Genomic DNA, 22869 nt, shown 5'->3' on the forward strand with positions numbered 1-22869 from the left:
TTCCATTAGCCTCTGTAGCGTAGCTCTGAGCAGCTCACAACTCTGCTCCGCCGTTCTAAAAGTAGCTTGCACCGACAATTGAAGGTAACAAACCTACTCCTAAAACTATAGGGATTATGGCTACGGGCCAATTTGCCAAAATGTTGAACTATCCCTTTAATGTCTGCTCTGAACCACAGTATAAAACTGTTTTCCTGACGAAGCCAGACAGAGAATACTGAAGGTTAAATGTTCCACCTCTCATAAAGGGAGTTCACCATATTCAACTTCATTCAGTGTTATGCTTTAATTCAATTAATAGTTAACTGAATTGTTTTAAATTCAGGTGAAAAACTCATTAGTATCCTGCTGTGGAGCTGCAGCAATTAAACAATGATTATCAACCAATCATTTTGATAATCAATCCATTCTTTCAGGCTTCTTTCATCTTGTGATTGTTCACTGATTTTTTTTGTTCTGAGTTTCAAATTATTAGTTAGACAAACCAAGATCACTGTAATGAGCATTTTTATTTTAGTTTTTGGACTTTTCATCGGTCAAACAGTGAATTTATTATTCAAAGTTTCATTATTCAGTGTGAGTTGTTAGTTGCAGCCTCGCTCTGCTGAACCAAAACCTTTAATCAAGGTCCTTGAGACACTGACTACTAGCATGTAGGCTACTTAGTGAATAACTCAAACATGCCTTAAAAAAGCTACAGCTGGTATGCTTTTACCAGAATCCTGCAACAAACGTCTCATTTTCAGTCTCCTGTCAGAATGAATGTGTTTTTGTGTTTGCCTGTTTGTGTGCTGGAGTTCTTCCTCTGCAGTCTCCAGTGTGGAGAGGGGTTTTTAGAGATATTTGGAGTCTGCAGATCGCTGTCCTTGCGGCAGATTTATTAAATCCTTATATTTTCTCCTCCCACTCACTTAGCTGGGATGGAAGAATTTGTTTGTGCTGAAATATTAGCACTTAAACTTTGAGCCTTTAAGGCACGACCTTGTGCAATAAAACATGTGTGTGCATGTTTTTGTTTTTTCTCTCGTTGTCTCTCTCTCTCTCTCTTTTGTCTATATAATTGAGTGAGGGTAGCAGCAGTTTTGTCTGCACACATTATAGTGGTGGTATATGGAAGAGAGAGGCATAGCTTTTTGGGAGAGTTCTGAAGCTAAATACAAAGCAGATATGGATGAAGGTTGCATTATTCACAGGATATGAAACTCTATGCTACACGGCACTTCAAAGCTTTGCCTTCGTATTAGCAGGAGGCTCAAGAGAAAGTCCTGTTTTTTATGATGCTCATCCATAAATAAGGGAACCAGGAGCGAGCAGAAGCAGCAGAACACAAACACTTCCCAATTAAACTTTCCCCATCTCTCCATTTTAATGTGGCCCAGTTGCGCCTGCCGCCTTCCTTAACCCCCGTATGTGTCGCCGCTCCTCCTGCAAATGAGATTTTACACGCTGTGATATTTTTAATGCGGTGCTAATTATTCATAATCCACCTTTAGCGTGTCTGTGTGAAGCCACAACTCTCTGCTGAATTTCAGCGAGCGACTCTGTAAGCTTTAAAGCTTCAGGAAGTCCCTAAACTGCCGACCTGGTGGCTTTGTGTTACCGCCGGCAACACTGCTAACACAAGTTTCTAAACTCTGAAGAGTCTCCATATGTCTTCAGAGAATGATCACTAGGCAGCTATATAGTCTCAGTCTGCATGTCTAAACAAACATTTAGCCAACTCTGTACATTCCTACAGAGCTGCGCAGTGTTTTCAACGCCACTGATAAAAAGTCCTTGGCACACAAAGGAGAAGTTGCAAAGTAGTAGTAGAGTACTTCCTTGCATATGACCATCTCATAAACTGTGCATAAAAGAGCACAAAGTTTAAAGTTGGTCTTGGAAGTCATAAAATGAAATGATTGAGGTGGTAGCAGTCATAAAAGACCACACACACACACACACACACACACACACACACACACACACACACACACACAGTTGATTGCAGCCTTGTTCAGAGCCATTTTCTCAAGTGAGCTCCACAAAGTATCAGGGAAATCAAGCCCAGGCATTTGTTTTAGGTTTGTCCTGGCTGTCACACATGCAGCACCCACCAGGACACATCCTCACCCCACTGGAGTGAGCAGGAGGCAGCCTACAAATGTCCCCTGCACACGGCTCCATCGGACATTACATGGACTTTGTACGCGGGCGCTGGAGGAGTAAAGTCCATTAACTGATTCGGACATTTGCTCTGAAACATTCACTCGCTCCTGAAGGTTTCTTTATTAGCTCTGGGTCACTGTGCATGTGAGGAAACATTAAATGTAACTCAAAGACTGCGGTCCTATGACAAGGCTATAATTCACTACTGTCTTTTGTCCAGATGAATAGATTAATTAAAAACAAAATGACTACTGGTTGATGAGTTTAGTCTAAAGCTGAATGAGAGTTCACTACAATAACAATCTGGGCTCAGTGTAGTGTAATGTGTCATACATACAGTTATGTCATGATCTACATGTCAAGGAAACAGAAGCTTCTGTGAGAAAGGAAGAAAGACACCAAATCATATATTGCTCCCAACCCATGGGATGTGTACATGGGAGTCAGTTGTACAAATGCAAAGTTAGTTTGGACAAAATTTGTCTAATATTACTGAATATTAGATTGATGTTTATTTTATCCCTTTGTCTTATTTGTCCTTTGAATAATCTGTTCTAAATCATGAATCCAAGGTTTTCTAGAAAACTGCCATGCTGCGTAGTACTGTAGAGTGCTTCACTGTCAGTCTTCACAACTGAACTCGGACTTGAACTTAAATGCACAACTCAGGAAACAAAGTACAAATAAACTATATTTTATTAACAAGTGCAAAAGGAAAACACTACAAAGACAAATACTCTGTTGATGGAAAAAAAACTACTGACAAAGAAAATGTTCAAAATAATAAAAACCTGACTTGATAAATGGACTGGTTCACAGGACAAGATGAAACTGGCACACAACAAAGGACTACACACACACACACACACACACACACACACACACACACACACACAAGGTCATGGGGAAAAGACAATCAGAGCAGCAGGAAACACCCGAGGGGAGGGGGCAAGTTACCTGAAACAAGGAGAGTGAGATTTCAAAATAAAACAGGAAGTCATGAGACAACACAGACACAAGACAGCAACTAATCAACACAACCAGATTTGTGTGTATGACAGGAATCAGCCAACCAGTAACAACAACGAAGAAACTCAAACACTAAGTCCTAGGGGTGGGAATCTTTTACTATCTCACGATTCGATTCGATTCTGATTTGTGAGGCTACGATTCAATTCAAAATCGATTTTCGATTCAAAACGATTTGATTCCTAATGATTTCTACTTCAGTCTATCGGTGTGCAAAGGATCCTCATGATCTACTCCAGTCTGCTTTGCAAGACAGACTTTTTCACATTTATTGAGTTTTAAACATTTATCCATGCTTAGATGGAATTGTTGAAACTGTTGCATAAAAGCAATATCACATATTACTAAAGTAACAAAATTAAAAGTGCCTCTTTATTAAAAAAAATAGTGCAGTTAAACATGCTGCCTTTTAAATTCTAAGGAAATGGAGGCCGACAGCCAGCAGATGTGTTTCCTTTTTTTATTTTTTAAAATCGATTTTGGGACATTTTATATTGATTCTGAATCGTATTAAATGAGAATTGCGATTCTTATGTGAATTGATTTGAAGATTTGAAGTCCTATAGAAATACTGTATCTGCTGAAGTTTGATGATGATGATGATTATTTCTATAGCTGATCGTTCCTGCAATAATAACAGTGAGGAGGGACGAGGGAGGGACTCCTTCAGTAACACCGATTATGAACTCTATTCATTTGAGAAAAATCCTGAACATTGTCTCTGTAATGTGTCGTGACTTCTCTCCCTTTGTCGGTATTTCTTAGTGAGTGTTGTTGCGTTTTCAGAGAGCGATCCCGTCCTCCACTTGGCTTCTCCTCTGAGCTGTGATCAAAGTGTGGAGTGACGGCGAGCTGCAGAGGCTGTCAGTGTGGGTTTAGGAGACAGTGACGCCCTCTCCCTGCTGTCTGTGACAGCCCGGAGTCTGCTCTCTGCGTCCCTAGGCTCTATACAGCTCATCATTACCGGCCTCAGCTCAAATGTTGTTGAGAGAGCGAGACAGATAGAGAGTTTTTGAAATAAACAGAAAAAAAGCTCTGCTTAAAGAGACTGTTTTGTTCCTGGTGATGCAGACAGGGAGAAAGTTCTGCTGCTGGTTATTGTGTTCTATTTTGTCTCATTTTGATTAACAACAGCCTCTTAACACATAACCAACATAAAATAGACTCAATTAATCAAAGAAGAGTTAAAGGGATAGTTCAACATTTTGTCAAATTTGCCTATTGCCATAATCCCTATAGTCATAGCAGTAGGTTCATTACCTTTTATTTATCGGTGCATGTTGTTTTGAGATCGGCGGAGCAGAGATGTGAGCTGTTCAGCGAACACAGTGGTGAACAGTACACTGTCCCTCATCAAACTCATCAAATACACAATCCAACAACTCCAAAACACTCTCGTGGACAAGTTGTGACCTGCACATTCACCACACTATGAAGTAATAATGTAACATTACAAGATTTAGTTGTTTTCGAGGCAAATGCGTAGCTGAAACTACATTCCAGACATGGCTGCTGGGTGTAGTGATTTCTTTTTTTATTTTATTTAGCCTTTATTTAACCAGGTAAAAGACCCGTTGAGATCGAGATCTCATTTTCAAGGGCGACCTGGCCAAGAGGGCAGCAGCACACGTCGTCAACATTATAAAATACAAAATACATTACAATATACATTACAATATTACATTATATTAAATAGGGCCATGTTACAATAGAGGTTAAAACAAAAAGTGCAGGGAGCAGGAGGTCAAGGTGACAAGGTTGGTCAGCAAAGGCACCGCTCAAATGATTTTTGTTGTCGGACCTTTAAGAAGTGTCGAAATACACCAAGAGATACAAGTTCAGACAATTTCAGTTCAGCTTGGAGGTTGTTCCATGTTAATGGAGCGGCATAGCTAAACGCTTTTTTCCCTAATTCAGTCCGCACTCTGGAAATGCTCAAACAATAGATATCACTGGACCTTAAGGCATATCGATTTTCTGTTCGACGGAGGAGTGAACAGAGGTAGGGAGGAACCATACCAAGGAGAGCCTTATATATCATAAGCAACCAATGAGTTTCTCTCCGGGTGCTCAGAGATGGCCACCCGGACATAGAGTAGAGCTGACAGTGATGAGTGAGACGACCACAGCCAGTGAAAAACCTTAATGCACTGTGATATACAGTGTCCAAAGCTGCTAGGCTTTTGGACGAAGCACACATGTACAACACATCTCCATAGTCAACTACTGGTAGGAAAGTTGACGACACAAGCAATTTACGCACTCGCAGAGAGAAACACACACGATTTCTATAAAAGAAGCCAAGCTTTAGCCTGAGTTTTTTTACCAGGTTTTCAATATGCAATTTAAACGAAAGCTCCGTATCTAGAAGGAAACCTAAGTATTTATACTTAGTAACAACCTCGAATGGGTTTCCTTGAGCAGTTATTACAGAGGGTAAAATTTCAGTTGAGTAGGGAGCTTTTGAGAAAACCATTATTTTTGATTTGCTGGTGTTTAAAACCAGTTTGAGACTTTGTAGTCGGGCCTGTACAACATTAAAAGCAGACTGTAACAGCTCAAATGCATGCACAACAGAGGACGCACAACAATAAATGACAGTGTCGTCAGCATAAAAGTGATAAGCAGCATTTGACAAGTTGACACAGAGATCATTTATATAAATAGAAAATAAAATAGGTCCAAGGACCGAGCCCTGGGGCACACCTTTAGTGACCTCGAGTGAGGATGATGTGACATTAGCTAACTGGACTGCTTGGGTCCTGTTAGACAGGTAATCAGCAAACCAGGTGGAAGCCTGGTTAGAAATGCCAATTTTTCTCAAGATTGTGATCAGTATCTTGTGATCAACTGTGTCGAAAGCTTTAGAGAGATCGATAAAAAGGGCAACACATACTTTTTTAAGATCAAGTGCTTCAATTAAATCATTAAAAACTTTCAGGGCAGCCGTGACCGTGCTGTGTTGCTTCCTGAAGCCAGATTGGAAATTATTTAAAATACTGTTAGAGTCTAAAAAATCTTTTAGTTGTTCACTGATTATTTTTCCAATATTTTAGCAACAATGCATAATTTTGAAATAGGCCTGTAGTTATTTACGTCAGAAGGGTCACCCCCTTTTAACAGGGGAAGGACAAAGGCAGATTTCCAAACTTTTGGGAGTGTATTGGTGCTGAGACTAAGATTAAAAATGTGTGTCAAAGGCTCAGCTATATAATTTGCAGCCACCTTTAGGAAGATAGGGTCCAATTTATCAGGACCAGCTGATTTTTTAGTATCCAAGCCAGTTAGGGCTCTAGACACCTCAGAAACTGACACAGGTTCAAAGTAAAAGGAGTTCTCTGGGGGGCTATTTACAGCCTCATCCAAAGACTCCTTCGCCACGTCAGATTCTATTTGACTGGAATATTCATTATCGAATAAATGACCCACAGAGACAAAATGCTCGTTAAAGAAATTTAGCTTAGACAAATTATCTGTTAAATTGACAGAGCCATGGACCAAAAAATTTGGTAGTTCATTTTGCTGAACAACACCAGATGTTGACTTCACCACCTTCCAAAATTTCTTTGGGTCATTTAAGTTATTTAATAGTATTTGCTTCATGTGTCGTAATGTTACATAATTGTACATCGTTATTTCATAGTGTGGTGAATGTGCAGGTCACGACTTGTCCACCAGAGTGTTTTGGAGTTGTTGGATTGTGTATTTGATGAGTTTGATGAGGGACAGGGGACCTGTACCATTGACCTCCGTTGTGTTCGCTGAGCAGCTAGCGTCTCTGCCCCCAAAACAACATGCACCAAAAATTAAAGGTAATGAACCTACCGCTATGACTATAGGGATTATGGCAATAGGCAAATTTGCCAAAATGTTGAACTATCCCTTTAATTGTCTTTTCATGTTTGTTGACAGTGACAAAAATAAAGAATAACTTTCTTTTGTACTAGACGCTGCTGCTCAAAAACAGAGCTCACATTAAGTTGACCTCCTCTCTCTGTCTGTGTGTTTGTGTAGATCTGTCGCAGCAAAGTGAAGGAGACGCAGCAGCAGTTTTTCCACAGCCTCGCAGTGAGACAGAGTCTGGCCGTGCACTTCAACATCCAGCAGGACTGCGGACACTTCCTGGCTGATGTCCCCACCCGCCTGCTGCCCTGGGAGGAGGAAGAGGAGGAGGAGGAGAAGGAGGAAGAAGAAGAGGAGGAGGAGGGGGGAGCTATAAACAGACTGAAGGAGAAAGAGAAAGAAGCCAAGACAGAAGCTAAAACCACAGACTCCAAATCTCCAAACGGTAAATTAGATGAAACATCGGCGGCGGCAGCGGCGGCGGGTCACATGAACACCGCCGGCCGCCTGCGGAGCCGAGTGGTGGTGATCACGCGGGAGGTTCCCTTCCAGACGGTGGCGGACTTCGTGCGAGAAGGCGTGGCCCGACACAGTCAGAACCCGGAGCTGTACGAGCGGCAGGTCTGTCTCCTCCTGCTCCAGCTGTGCTCCGGCCTGGAGCACATGAAGCCGTACCACGTCACGCACTGCGACCTGCGGCTGGAGAACCTGCTGCTGGTCAACTGCCAGCCGAGCAGCGCCTGGAACCTGGACCCCGTAGAGCCCAACAACAACAGCAACAGCAGCGGCGGCGGCGGCGGTGGCGGTGGCGTTGGCGGCGGCGCGGCCTCCTCCGCCGCCAACGCCACGTGCCCCGCCCGCCTCATCATCAGCAACTTCTCCCAAGCCAAGCAGAAGAGCGCCCTGATGACGGCCGACCCCGGCACGCTGCGCGACCAGTCCCGCCTGGCGCCCGAAATCGTCACGGCCACCCAGTACCGCAAATGTGACGAGTTTCAGACGGGGATCCTCATCTACGAGATGCTGCACCGGCCCAATCCCTTCGAGGAGACGCCGGAGCTGAAGGAGATCGAGTACACGTGGGCCGACCTGCCGCCGCTGCCGGTCCGGTCTCTGTACTCGCAGGGCCTGCAGCAGCTGGCCCGGCTGCTGCTCACCGTCAACCCCTCCGAGAGGATCCGCATGTCGGAGGCCCGCGCCTGCCTGCAGTGCCTCCTCTGGGGGCCCCGCGAGGACCTGTTCCAGGCGCTGGGCTGCAGCAGCACGGCGGGGCCCATGTCGGGGGCCACGGCCAGCCAGCGCGAGGCCACGCTGCAGAACTGGCTGGACCTGAAGCGGACGCTCATGATGATCAAGTTCGCCGAGCGCTCGCTGGACACGGCCTGCGGCGTGAGCCTGGAGGACTGGCTGTGCTGCCAGTACCTGGCCTTCGCCACCACCGACACCCTGAGCCGGGTGGTGCACATCCTGCAGCAGCCCCACCCCCACCCACACCCCCAGGCCCACCCCCAGGCCCAGAACCAGAACCAGAACCAGCCGGCGCATCCAGCACAGAACCAGACTCAGACCCAAACACATCTAGCACACAACTTCCACCTGACTCAGTCACAGCCACTCTGAGTTCCTCTTCACCAAATGTTACTATGGCAACAGATTCAACCCCCCACTCCCACTCCCCCATGCGGTCCCTCTGCTTACACCTCAGTGTGATGCAGGCTAATAGTCAGCTTCGCTGTTGCAGCAGCCACAGGGCTCGTCCCAAAACTAATCAGCTGTTTGTGCGATGTCAGTGTTTTCTTCATGAGTCCACAGAGTGAGAGGTCGTGTTCCCGTCACACAGCTTCATGTCCAGGGCAACAAGATTAGCAACCGCTTTATTCTCTCAAATCCAGCAAATTAAGTGTCTGTCTGACACAACAAAATGAAACATTAAAGGGACATTGTGTAACTTCTCCTGTTATCTCTTCACGAAAATCAATTATTTTATTCAAAAGTATGTTTTTCAATAATCAGTAATCACCCCCATCAACAAACTGAAGTGTTCCGGTAAGCTCTGAATTTGCCGTTCATATCATTCATATATACATGGACCGGGCAAGCTCGGTGCTGGCTGCCATGTTTTTACGTTCAGTGGCAGCGTGGCACGTTGTCACGTGTATTGTTTTGCCTCATGCTGACAGACCACTTGTTTACATAGAGGCTTGTTTATGCCGTTACGTGCAGCGGCTGTCGTCTGTCTGATACTGCCCAATTTCACGTGAATGCAGCATGAAAAATACAATTGAGTTGCTTGTCATATACAACCGCAACACTAGATGGGAGTAATTCCTACACAATGTACCTTTAAAGCGAGTTGATTTCATTTTGCTCTGAGGGAAGCGACGTTCAATCGGTCCATGTCTGTAGGTTTTCACTTCTCCAGTGTTGAAACAGTGAACCAGCTCTGGACTGGAGAGATTCACCACATGTGTGCGAGGGGTTTCTAGATTTTTCACTTTCTGAAAAGCTGCAAACTTCTTATCTCTTTAGATTACCGGTAGATCTAATCTGCGATGCAGCTGTCTGTGCTTTATTCAAGACAGCGTCAAATGGAATGAATTCAAGGTTTTATATTATTACACATGAATATTCCACAGAAGTTCCACCAGACATCTAAAGATGCACTGCATTTTTTTTTTTTTGGACGAAACTTTGGAGATGACATTAAAAATTTGAATCTCACTGAGTTAGGCCGTTAGATGCAGATTTGAAGTCTTCAAAAAAATTACAAGAGAAATGAAGGGAGACCGTTGGTAATGAAGCCAGTGGTGGGAAAAAAAAAGGAAAATGAACTTCCTGTTGGTGTATTTGTCTTTACAACAGTCAAATCTAAACAGGGTGAGATGTTTATTTTTTTCATTATCAGGACAGATGCAAAAGTGAAACATGAAGCCAAAGATTGACCACAAACGGTCCCGTTGGAGAGTTTAGAGATACTTTTACAAGTTTTTACCAGAGATGTTTATTTCAGATTATCAGAAAAAGACATAAAGAGATTTCAAAGTGACTGAGTTTTTCCTGATTGGTTAGTTCCACAGCACAGCCGAGGCTCCGTTCAGACCAGTTCAGTGTCGCTCTGTGGATTCAAAAGCCAATCAGGAGCCAAACTGAACAGGCGTCACCAACCTTTAAATGCCGTTGTGTCACACTAGACTTCACACCTCGTAGCTCGACTTCGAATGAGGGAGGTGAAGAACACTGAGCTAATTTAGACTTCACCGTTTTTTCCGAGCACAGTAAACACGTTTGGGATGCTCCGAAGCTAAAGTGGGACACTGCGCGCCGCCCCGGCTGTGGGTTCGGTTTCTAGTCGGAGTATGTGCAATTATTCTGTTTGTTTTAGTCGTGTCCTTTTGGAAGTAACAGTGCGTGAACGTTGTTCTGACATTATGCAGTCTTTTTACTTATCCTCTCTTCCGTTAGTTTTGTGGCACATATAAAACTGATCTGATTCAGTTCCATCCTGCAACTTTAGAGACAAAGTGAATCTGGGTGTGGAAGGAGGCGGAGGGAGACGGGAACGTTTCGGGGACTGCAAAAAAAAAAAAAAAAAAAAGAAAAGTTCTTCTTTATCTGTTGTGTTGTTTTTGTCAAGTAGTTTTGGAACGGTTCTGCGTTACAGATGACATTTGCACATTCAGTCTGAGCATTGGTGCTCCGCCGTGGAGACTGAAGACATGATGATGATGATGATGATGATGATGATGATGATGGTGATGATGATGATAATGATGATACAGGAGTGACTGAGAAAAGTTCCCGTTTTTTTTTTTTTTTTTTTTTTTTTCAGGAACTGGATTTGATTTGTTTTTGGCAGCGTGTGGAATGTAAAGGCTTTGGATTCACCGGCTCCTCCACTTCTCTCATCTTCCACTGAACCACTTTGTTTCACGTTGGAACTCTTTTTTTTTTTTAGCGTGATGATCCAACATCGCAGAGACACTGTGCTCAACCACTGGGACTTCCATTCCTCCCGCTCCCCGTCTCCCCCGTCCTCCCGCAGCTCTCTCCATTGCTCCCTGCTCGTCACTCGAACGATCTGCTCAGCTTTAATTAAATGAGCTGTGTGTTATTGATCAGCACCTTCCAGCCTGGAGTCAGTGGAGGCAACACGAGCCTCAGCTTTCCCGTACAAAAAAAACACAAAAACAAACATTTGGCTTCATGCTCATGGGTTTATTTGTGGTTTTGATGAACAAACACATTGAAAATCATCTTGAACTACACTTTAGTGCAGAGCGACGTTTCAGAGTGACGCTCTGTATCTCCGTTCACTTTCTCTTTTCATACGGAGCAGTTGATTTGGGTGAATGTGGTGAACTAGTGTTTGTTTTACTGCAGATGTACAGAACAAGACTTCATGGTCCACGGAGTGAAAATGAAACAAAGCAGGTGTGAGTTTGTTGTTGCGTTCAAAAAAAGGGTTTTGTGTACTGAGGAATGTGTGCGGACGGCACTGGTGGCTGTCCTTGTATTTAGAGATTTAAGCCTTTCTATATTATATATAGTATACATATATATAACCTTTATCTATTTTAATCCACACACACACACTATTTTGTCGAGTACGGAGCACCTGTATTTCTGTCTTTAGAGTCTAAATATCATTTATTCGTTTTTTTGTTTTTTTTTAAGCTTTACTTGACTTTCTTCAACCTCGCTCGTCCTGGGGGAAGAAAAAGGTGAGTAGTTATCACTGTCCTGAACAAAGGATCCATGAATAAGATATTCTTCTTCAAAACTACATTATTATACAGATCAGTGTACAGTATTTTTACCCCTCCTGTAAAAAAAAAAAGAAAGAAAAAAAACCTGCTTAGGAGATGAACCACTTTGAAAAGAGGCTGAAGGACGAGGCAGCATTAAAACCCAGCATTCATCATCAGCCCTACAACCTGAAGCACATGTTGCCCCCCTTCTGGTTTTTCTCTTTGCATTGTTAATTGCCACTGAACAGAAAAACACAAGCTCTCCTGGGCTTTCTATCGACATGTGTACAGTATGTATCCTGGCCTGCCGCCATTTATTGTTGATCAAGTTAACCAACAGTAACAGAACAATAAATATATGTTTTTATAGATACACCTTGTGCTGATGTGTTTTTGGTGCTGAATGTTGTCGATTTGTTTGTTTTTTATGTCACCTTTAGTCATTTTAAAAATCCGTTTCACAGATGCTTAAAGGGATTGTTCAACATTTTGGCAAATTGGCCCATTGTCATAATCCCTAGTTTTAGGAGTGCAAGCTATTTTTAGAACGGCAGAGCAGAACCGTTATTTGTTTTCGAGGCAAATGCAGAGACTGCTTGCCGAGGACTGCCCCTGACGGGAAAGCGCATCAGCAGTTTCACATGAATTTACCTTGAAAACAACTGTCTCGTAACATCACATTATTATCTCATAGCGTGGTGAATGTGTAGGTCACAACTTGTCCACCAGAGCATTGTGGAGTTGTTGGATTGTGTATTTGATGAGTTTGATGAGGGAAACCAAGAAATCCCATTAGCCTCCATAGCGTAGCTCTGAGCAGCTCGCGGCTCTGCTCCACCGTTCTAAAAAAAAGCTTGCACCGACAATTAAAGTTAACGAACCTACTCCTAAAACTACAGGGATTATGACAATGGGCCAATTTGCCAAAATCTTGAACTATCCCTTTAAGTTTCTTAACGTGTGTGAGTTATGTGGTTTTAGAGTGAAGAATAGCTGGTACAGTGAAGCTCTTTGCTCCCAGTCATTTTGGACCTGAACTGAATTGAGTGCGTTACAGATTTCAGGAGAACAAGAAGAAAAGAACCATCCTCGGGCCTTGGGCTGACAATGAGCCTTTAAATTATTTACAGTGACCATACTAAAACTGGAAACGTATTAATCATTTCACTGGTCTGAAACATCAATTACGTTTCTGTAACTCCCTTTCAAACTCTGAAAGAGAAACTCCAGAAATGTGAGCGTGTGGATTTGACTTCCTCTTCGACCATCCTGTATCTTCGCAGACATCCATCACTGCGTCTCACAGATGAAGGGGTTCCTGCACGTTGAGAGACTTATTTATTTATTAATTAAATCAGGAGTTTGAAGTTGCATCAGTGATGCAAGAACGTTAGATTTCAGATTTCAAGATACTCTTACTGATGTGGTTATAGAGCCAAACGGCAACATCAAAAAGCAGATCACCACTGATGTGCTGTGGGATGACAGGGATTCTAATTACATTAACAAAAATTGGAGTGTGTATCTTTATGAAGGTGAGGTGGTGTGAAGCTTCTACCCATAATAACTGAAACATCTCATCATGTGCGTGTGTTTTTTGTTTTTTTGGCAGATGAAAATGAACCAGTTTTCTTCCCATCATATGCATGAGTCATACAGACTTTAGTGAGGTCGGGTGCAGTGTTTCAGTGCCTGCGTCACCTCTCAGCTCCACCACCAGATGGAGCCATTCAAAAGGAGAAAAGAAAGAATTGAAAAGGAAAGACAAGAGTGTCATCATCCTGCTGTTCCACCTCTTCATCGGCTGTTCCAAGTGTTTACTTAGGCTGCCGTGGCCACGTTCAGTCAGTCTTAAGTATAATTCTCTGATTTACTCTACAATGTGTAAGTATACAGAGATATGAAAGCAAGGCTGTTTATTTTCAATGCCTCGTATGAATCTGCTATTGATTGAAGCAAAAAGCTTAAACCAAAAAAATAAAAATAAAAAGATTATCCTTGTCTAGACTGAGATTATAGTCTTATCTAACACAATGTGTCTTAGCTGCCTCTTTAATTAAAATTTAGAAAAGGACCCAAGATAGAGCATTCCACAGAACCTGGGTCTGTGTTTTATATTTACAGCTTAAGGAAGGTGGAAGGTGTGATCTCATGTTGCACGGTTTGTTTGATCAGACTGCACCTCTGCTGGTAAACAGAGTTCTGTATTAACCTCTGTTCCTGTTCAAAATGTTCAGTTGTTTAACTGTCACAGCTCCAGTTGAGGCCGAACACTGATGTGGTCACTGTGGACTCTACAGGATGCAGCCCGGAAACTGCAGCTGTCAAAGTTTTTTTTTTTTTTTTTTTGCATCTCCTCCTTTAGAAACTGCCTGAACCTTCTGCATGTGGCTGCGGTTGGTGTTTCCTGTTTGCGGGAATCATGACATTCATCAGTCTGGAGCCAGAGTGATGCTCCAGTAGGTTTATTACCTGCACTGTGACCCATTACTGAATCAATAGTGGAATGAGGTCAGATCAGGCCAAACCGAGGGTCAGAGGAGCATGAGGGCTTCCTCAGCAGTGGAAGAAGTATGTCTGTTATACTGTAAGTAGGAATAAATGTACCTGAAATTATGCATTCAAACTGGATAATCATACTGGTAGTGGGTTCATATAGTTTAAATTATTCAAACTTCACACATTTAAAACTAAATTATCCTATATTTTAAAAATGATATTGCAAATTTGTGCAGAAGTAACAAAGTCATTTGACAGATGTGGTGGATTTCAATCAGAAGCTCCCTTTGATGAGGAGGAGGAGGATGAAGATGATGTTCAATAACAGTTTTTTTTTTTATTTCAAATGAGCTCTCTGTCGATGACCTTCCTCCAGATTATCAATGTATGACTGGCTGTGTGTTTACTCTGCAGACCAGCTGAGATGCTGTTAAAGAGATACAGGCAGTTCAACATTTTGGCAAATTGGCCCATTGCCATAATCCCTATATTCAGTCAGAAAGAGGAAAAAGTGTCCATGTAAACCCACCTAGTGGCACTTTAATTTCCATAGGAGACAGGCTGGTAGTGGCAGCGAAACAGTAGAGATGCATCCAGTGCGAACACAGTCTAGCAACATCCGCTGCCATTACTCATGCAAAACAGTGTGCCAAAGGGATATTTCAACATTTTGGCAAATTTGCCTTTTGCCATAATCCCTATAGTTTTAGGAGTAGGTTCATTACCTATAATTGTCAGTGAAAGCTGTTTTAAACTCATCAAATACACAATCCAACAACTCTCGTGGACAAGTTGTGACCTGCACATTCACCATGCTATTAAATAATAACAAATTTACTATAAAACTATAGGGATTATGGGCAAATTTGCCAAAATGATGAACTATCCCTTTAATGTCATTGTGGGCAGATAGTGAGTAATTTACTTAATTGATTAATGATTAACTAAAAATATCACAAACTAAATCACATGTTTGTGAAAACTTAAGGGACAACTGTTTGTACACAGTGGGCCTGTTACTTTTACTGATGAGTGGTGCTTCCATCAGTGCTGTAAACTGGTTGTTATGCAACCTGCACGATTTAGATTATGCATCACAGTTTTAGCCACTTATACAAATATCTCTCTTTTTTAATGCAAAACTGCTCAGGAGTATTATGGGATGTCAGAGAGGTCTGACCATTCTCTCATCAGTGATTTCCAAACTCTCCAAGGGGCAAAAGATGTGCACCTGACACCTTTACTAATGGCTAATAAATAATTTATTAGTGGTTTAAAGGTCCCTATGGCTGCCTTTCTCTTTATGCACCACAAGTGATTTACTAAAGTCATTTGTAATACACTCAAAGGCTGTGAGTGTGTAGTGTAACGTGTTGTGGCTTTGCGCTGCATGGCAGCAGGGCTTCAGGCCAATTTGATCCTTTAATTTGATCCAGAGCAGGGGCGGGTCTGGTGGCACAGGGGGGCACCCGCCCCCCCTACAATCTGATTGGCCACCCTGTGTGCCCAGTGGTCATTGACTTGTGGCAATGTCAGTCACTGTGTAAAGCTTTTCACCACTGCTATGTTCACTGTACAGAGCTACAAGCACTAACTTCTGACTGAGGCTCTTAATCAACTCAGCAAACATCCCAGTGTTCTGTCTAACAAATAAAGAAAATGGTGTAAGATTGTTATTGTTATAGAGTTGAGCTCTAAATACTGGCTAAGAGTATAAGATATTTATGTTCACTGTGATAATTTGTTGTGTTGCTTATTCTTCTTAGACTTCTTAGTTACAAGATAGAGTTGATTATTGATTGACTATAAATTTAATATTGACAAGTGGAAAATGAAAATGCCATAGGGATCTTCCTTACAATGTGAAAGATTCAATGTGGCCAATAAAAGCAAGATGAAGACAAACAGTGTGTAACTGTACAATATAAATATTCAAGACAGTGATCAGTGGCAGCCTTCAATTTTGTTACTTTGGGTGGGTGCCCCCCTCCAGAAAATGCTCTGGACCCGCCCCTGATTTCCAGACAGAGAGTATATGAGTGTTTTGCTATCAGAGGTGTCATCACTGCTGTCCACCTCCACTGCTGACAGTTACGTAATTTCACAGATAAACGTGTAAACGAAACAGGGGACAGGGAGGGTTTAGGTCAGGAGGTTTTGTGGGCGAGAGATGCTGAAGAAGACTTAAAAAAAAGAAGAAAAAAAAAGTTTGGGGTGTCCCTGAACACACCTCCCATCCAGGTCTCCCTCCCATGCACACCCGTTGCGTAACAGCGGACTGTGTGTGTGTTTGTGTGTGTGCGCAGCAGGCAGGTTTCTCTCCAGGGCTGCTGCTGCTGCTGCTGTGGAGCGGAGGAGGAGGCGCTGCCCTGTTATTGAGCGGCCCGGCGGTGGAAGTTGCGCTGCAGGGGTGGGACTCTGTTTCTGCAGTCGGTCGGTCGGTAGGTCGGTCGGGGGGTGAGCTTTGACTCACACGGAGAGAGAGTTGCCTCTGGCAGCAGCAGCTTCCCAGACTCCGGCGTCAGACTAACACCTCGGAGCTCAACATAAACACTCCTCCTCCTCCTCCTCCTCCTCATCATCATCATCCTTCTCCTCCTCTTCCTCTACTTCATCTCTCTCCCTCCTCCAGCTGGCAACGTCCGAGAGCTCCTGGATGCGCTGAGACGGGAGGAGTGCGAACGCCGTTTCCCTCCCCTCCTCCTCCCTCCATCCCGGTATACATAGCCCGGACCGGCACCGGTGTCATTGGATGGAGAGAGGCGCCTGAAGAAGGGAGAGCGGTGGAGTTGGTGTACCCCTCCTCCTCCTCCTCCTGCTCCTCTTCCTCCTTCTTCCTCCCTACTGCACCAAAAGAAAACTCCGGGTAAGAAATGCGTGCTCACTCGACTCCATCCAACAGCCGCGCCACGAGCCGCCGCGCTCCCGCACCGCTCAGTGCGCCAACATGCAACATGCATCATGGGACTTGCATGCGTCTTTTGTTCTCCTCTGGTTCTTATAGTTGTCAGAAAAGGGGTTCGTGTAAAGCGTGTGAGCCATTAGCTGCTGCTGGATGCTCCTCAGCAGACGGGATGGCAGGCAGGAAGGTTTTTGTGTGTTTTTTTTTTTTCTGGCACAGCATTTTCAGCGACTCCAAGTCGACCCAATATTGATTCTCATTGTAAGTGGACCTGAACCAGGAGGAGGTTATAGACTATGGGGATGGATGGATGGATGCTCGGTGCAGCTAAAGGGGTTAAAGGGTGCAGCTAAAGGGGTTAAAGGAGGGATAACAAATGGCACCCCGAGCAGCGGGAGCTGTCCGTTCAGCACCGCTCTGCTCCAACTCCGGCTGGAAACTGTGGCCTGGAAAAACTTGTAGTGCAGGGTTGATGAGCAGCTCCAACTGACTGGTGGCGTGAATCTAAAGCATCTACCAGTCTTTTTCAGCAGCAGAACAAAGTTAAGTCACATTTTTTGGGGGGGAGGCTGCTGACAAAACCACTGTACAGCTGGTGTAGTGTAGTGTGGTGAATGTGAGGGAAATTCTTTTACAAGAGTTAAATCTGACCCTGACCGAGGAGTGTTTTCTTCCCCACCCTTAGATCACAATGAATAATAACTAGAGAAAATCAACATGGGCTTTTTCTTATTATTAGAGTTGAACCCTGGGGTGAACACCAGCATCCTTGAGTTTTGTTTTTCTCATCATGAAACACTGGACAGTTTTACCCCTCAGAACTTTTCTTCAATGAGACAGAAAGCTCTGTCTTTGCTAATATTATGATGTCTCCTGTGATATGGGCTTGTGCTTCACTTTAAAGCGTCAAAAGTTCAAAGTCTTCGCAGCCAAGTGTGATCAAATATGAAATTGCTGATTGGGTCTTTGAATTTTGCTTTTTATCACCCATGATGCAGATCATCATCCTGAGAGTAGCAGTGTGTGTGTATATGTGTGTGTGTGTGTGTGTGTGGTGAGCTAATTAATGTACTGTTCCTTTCTGTCCTTGTGGCTGTGTTGCTTTCAGACACACTTGTGGACTTGTAGTACTTTTAGAGCCAGCTGTGGTTCTGTTTACTGCTGCTCCAGTTGTCTGGTTTTCTCTTTGCAGTGGCATGCACAGACGTTTTGAAGGGCAGGGGCGAAAAGAAAAAAAAAGGGCACATACAGTGGGTCCTCGCCCCTGAAGAAGGCACTTAAGGATATGTTTTGGCTCCTAATTGGCTCCTTTTGCATGTGTTTTTCAACAATTGGGCCATGAGGGAGGGTGACCCCCCCACCCCTCTCTGTGCACACCACTGCGTCTTTGACCCCTGAAGCCACCCACACCTTGCTTTGACCCTTCTTAAACAGCAAACCTACCTGGAGAGCTTTTTGTATAACGTAACAGTTAAACAAAGCTTTTATCATTATAATTTTATTTTAAAAACATGGAGAATATTCAGAAAATCTTCACCTGACTCTTCCTCAATCTTGTTGACATGATGTCACACTCTCCCGCTCCTCGAGTGCCTACCCTGCAGCTTTCTAATGATGCTGGAAGTCTGTGTGAAGTGGCTCAGCAGTAGAAGTGAAATAGCATTGTGTATGTGTGTGTGTACCTGCGTTGGAGTGAGTGCATGTGTGTGTGTGCAGCCTCTTCGCCAAGCTGAAATACAGCCTGCTCACAATTCAATTCCTCCACCAGCACTTGCAATCATCTCAGCCATTCGTTTAACACCTCTCCTCCTCCTCACACTCTGTCATGGACTTTCCCTGCCTCCCACACACACACACACACTGACACACACACACACCACATTCCCCTTCCTGTGTCCCCGCTGAACCCCGTGCAAGAAAAAGCGTTATTACATTAAGGAAACTGAGAGCACTTAGATGAACAGTGGAGTCTACTGTATCACCTAAACGCCCGCTGCCATTACCAAAATGGTCTTTCCTAACATGGAGCAGTGGCTTAAGCCTTATTAATGTGTCACAGCTAATATTTCCAGAACAGGTCATAATGCATTGCCTTTGTTTTCATATATATTTATTTGCTGGACACCTGTGGTCAGAGCAGTTTGCCGTCAAATGAAGGTACAGATGACTTCTCTTCTCTTCTCTTGCCGGAGAGAGAACTGTTAAATAAAGCATCAAAAGATTCATCATATTTATGGCATTGGGAACGGAAGAAGGAATCAGGCTCTAAATGGTGTTGACAGCATACTTTTAAAGCATCATTCCCACATTTTGAGAAATACATAGTGTCAAAGTGTCAGTTAGGCTGTAAGCAGATGAGAGTAGCATCAGTCCTCTCATCTAAGTCTCTGCATGAAAGTAAATAAGGGTCAGTCTCTTCGTCTAACCTCTTCTAACGTTCTAACACACACAGTACACTACACTGTATATACCTCGTGTATACTACTTGTTCTACGGGTGGAGTTTTTGTGCCAAATGACAATTTCATCAAAACCAGTTATCAGCTGAGCCTTGTGCCAGCTGGAGGATTGGACTTGTTAGCTGATTAAATCGCATCTGTCCCTTCTGAAATGTGAGCGCTTCCTGCTTCACTGCATGCCTCTGTACTGTGTTATACCAGCACAAGTACAGTCTGGATATAACAGTGGGACCTATGAAAGACTAATCCTCCTCTTGTGTTAGGGTCGGCACCTGCCCGTTTTTAGGTTTTTAATGCATAAAAGTACCATAAACTTGTTTATGGCATTAACACTTTTTTTTACTTTGTCAGGAACTTCTATTTAAACAAAATAAAACAAAGAAAATGTGTGTCGTTAGGGTCGGTTTTGACCCGGTTAGAATGATAAAAACAATAATGAGAGTTAAAACTAAAGTCATAAGTGCAAAACCAGCCTTTTCATGGATAAGGAAGCCTAACAACGTAACCAAGAGATGAGAAACAAATAAGATGATAAATAATTGTTTTAAGTTTGTTTTACAGCTGATTTAAGACTCAGGTCAAAACCGACCCTAACACAAGAGATGGTAGCAGAAAGCTGACAAGAGGAAGGTTACATTGAAGTCAAGGGGTATACTACAACAAAAATATTAAAACCAACATTTTCATGGATAAGGAAGCCTAACAATGTAACCAAGAGATGAAAAACAAATTGGATGAAAAAGACATGGGTCAAAACTGACTCTATACAAGAGATAATAGCAGAAAGCTAACACAAGACGACGGTTAATGCGTACAGCACATATTCACAACTCAATAGCATTCATGCCAACAGGTTGGTTCTATGTTTATGGAGCTCATGTTGTGAGGATTTAGTTAGTTACACTGACAAATTGACACAATATAAAGGTCGTGACTGAGGCATCCATGTTTTGTTCTCAGGTCCCAATCAATTTGTGAGTGAATGTGAAGATTGTTCAACCACAAGTTTAAAACACAAAAAGCATTGGAAACTACAGTATTAACACATTAAACACACATTTCACAAAGCTTTGCTGCTGTTGAATCCATAGTTGAAAAGGTGCTGTGCTGCCAATGTTAGCACAGCTGTGGACAGATGTGTTGAGCGTAGCGTCTCCACAATCTCCTGCTGTCTGTTCATCAGCTCATAGTGATTACAGTCTGCTTCTTTAAAGTCACATATTGCGTATGCATTAGTCATACCGACAGTACTACACAAAACTGCACCTTCCACTAGCACGGTCTGGTCTGGTCTGTACCCAGGTTGAATATGCATATAATACATACGGTAAACATGAAAAAACACCCGATCAGATTAGATCATATCACTTATAAACAGTTAACCCGAAAGACGCTTTCGGAATGAATTCAATCAGAAAGAGGAAAAAGTGTCCATGCAAACCCATAGTGGCACTTTAATTTTCAAAGGAGACAGGCTGGTGGTGGCAGCTAGAGACATTTCAACATTTTTGGCAAATTCGCCTATTGCCATAATCCCTATTTTAGGAGTAGGTTCATTACCTTTAATTGTCGGTGCAAGCTGTTTTTAGATCGGCGGGGCAGAGACGTTAGATCTGCACAGCGTGCTGTATTTCCACCTTTCCCTCATCAAATACCTAATCACAACAGACTTGACAAGTTGTGACCTGCACATTCACCATGCTATGAGATAATCATGTAACATTACGAGACAGAGTTGCTTTTGTGGCAAATGCATAGCCGGAACTATAGACACAGCTGCTGGACAAAGTGACTTCAAAAGCACAATTCTAAATATTTGTTGTTATGTGTCGTAATGTTACAAAATTATACGTTATTATTTGTGGCGAATGTGCAGGTCACAACTTGTTCACGAGAGTGTTTTGGAGTTGTTGGATTGTGTATTTAGTTTGATGAGGGAAATGTGGAAATACTGTGTGCCTCTGTTGCGTTAGCTGAGCAGCTCGCGTCTCTGCTCCGCTGATCTAAAAACAGCTTGCACTAACAATTAAAGGTAACGAACATACTCCTAAGGCTATAGGGATTACGGCAATAGATGAATTTGCCAAGATGTTGAAATATCCCTTTAAAGCTGAAGGTGTGTATGTTGACTATTCAGAGTGAGATTTAACCTACAGACAAACAAGGATGCAGAGTGAGAGCATAAAAACTGTGTTACCGTCCAAATACCTTTGCATCTGCCTGCAGTCACTCAATAGTTAATCAATAAAGCTGTGGCTTGGCTTCAGATCACTGCTCTTCCCCACTTTGGAGAATTCAGGCTTCCACCTTTTTTTTCACATTACTGAAAGTGAATGAACCTCTTCCCAAAACATTAAATCAGATCCCACCAACAATTTTTGCAGCACTAAGTGCTTTCTTACTCCCCTATCAGCCTAATTGTGAGGTTGTTAATCTGATAGGTAGTGGGAATAATGAGTTAGAGGAGTGGAGGGGCAGAGGACACACATGATTTAGTTCTTCAGACCTAACGTCAGAGCTCCAGACTGAGGCTTTAAGATGACACGAGTAATGAAAAATCAGTGGCACTGAAGAAGTCCGTCCAGGTGTGGAGCAGTCAGCAGCTTATTGTGGCGCATTCGTGTGTGTGAATCTGTGATCAAGCGGCTTCTGGAAAGTAGCATGTGTTGTGTCATCATCATTCATCAGGATAAAAGGAAAAAAGATTATTTTGCAAAATGAGTCTGGAGCTAATTTGTCCAAATAAGCACTCTGTCTCCATTTGTCTGGACTGATTGTGTTTGCACAGTGTTATCCACTCTGTATATTAGCCCCCTGGACAGTCTGCTGTTTAATGTGGTTTAGAGTGGACTCTGCAGGCTATTCCCCCATAAGCTCATCACAAACTGTGCAGAGAGCTTCTCCCTGTCTCTGGCAAAGATGGAGAGAAAATGTTTAGTCTCCAGATTTCCAGACACAGATCAAATAACAGAGTTGTTAAAGTGGCTCGGGATGGAATAGTCAAACTAAAGAAGTTCTACATGCTCAAACAGGCCGTTTCCTTTCATACCATTTTGAGTTCAGCAATTTACAAACTTGAAAACCAAAGATAATTTAGTAAAATCAGATCTTATAACTGTCAGTCTAGGGCCAATCTGTCTTATGAATTTAACAAGGAATTGATTTATTCTTATCAGTTACACTCTGGTGCAGCCATCTTTCTCATTTCATGTAAATGATTAAAATCATTGCACACTGCCCTG

General features: G+C 43.0%; 1 protein-coding gene across 2 annotated transcripts in view; it reads left to right on the forward strand.

Annotated features, from left to right (window-relative positions):
* Window positions 1-9008, forward strand: part of peak1 (pseudopodium-enriched atypical kinase 1) — a 130187-nt gene extending 121179 nt beyond the window's left edge. For both annotated transcript variants that reach the window (XM_083972959.1, XM_083972960.1), the window contains exon 7: window positions 7192-9008. In XM_083972959.1, the coding sequence (XP_083829085.1) occupies window positions 7192-8640 (1449 nt within the window). In that variant the 3' untranslated portion in view covers window positions 8641-9008. The remainder of the gene's footprint in view (window positions 1-7191) is intronic.
* Window positions 9009-22869: the final 13861 nt, after the last annotated feature.

This window comes from Trachurus trachurus (genome assembly GCF_905171665.1).
Source record: "Trachurus trachurus genome assembly, chromosome: 6".
Lineage (NCBI taxonomy): Eukaryota > Metazoa > Chordata > Actinopteri > Carangiformes > Carangidae > Trachurus > Trachurus trachurus.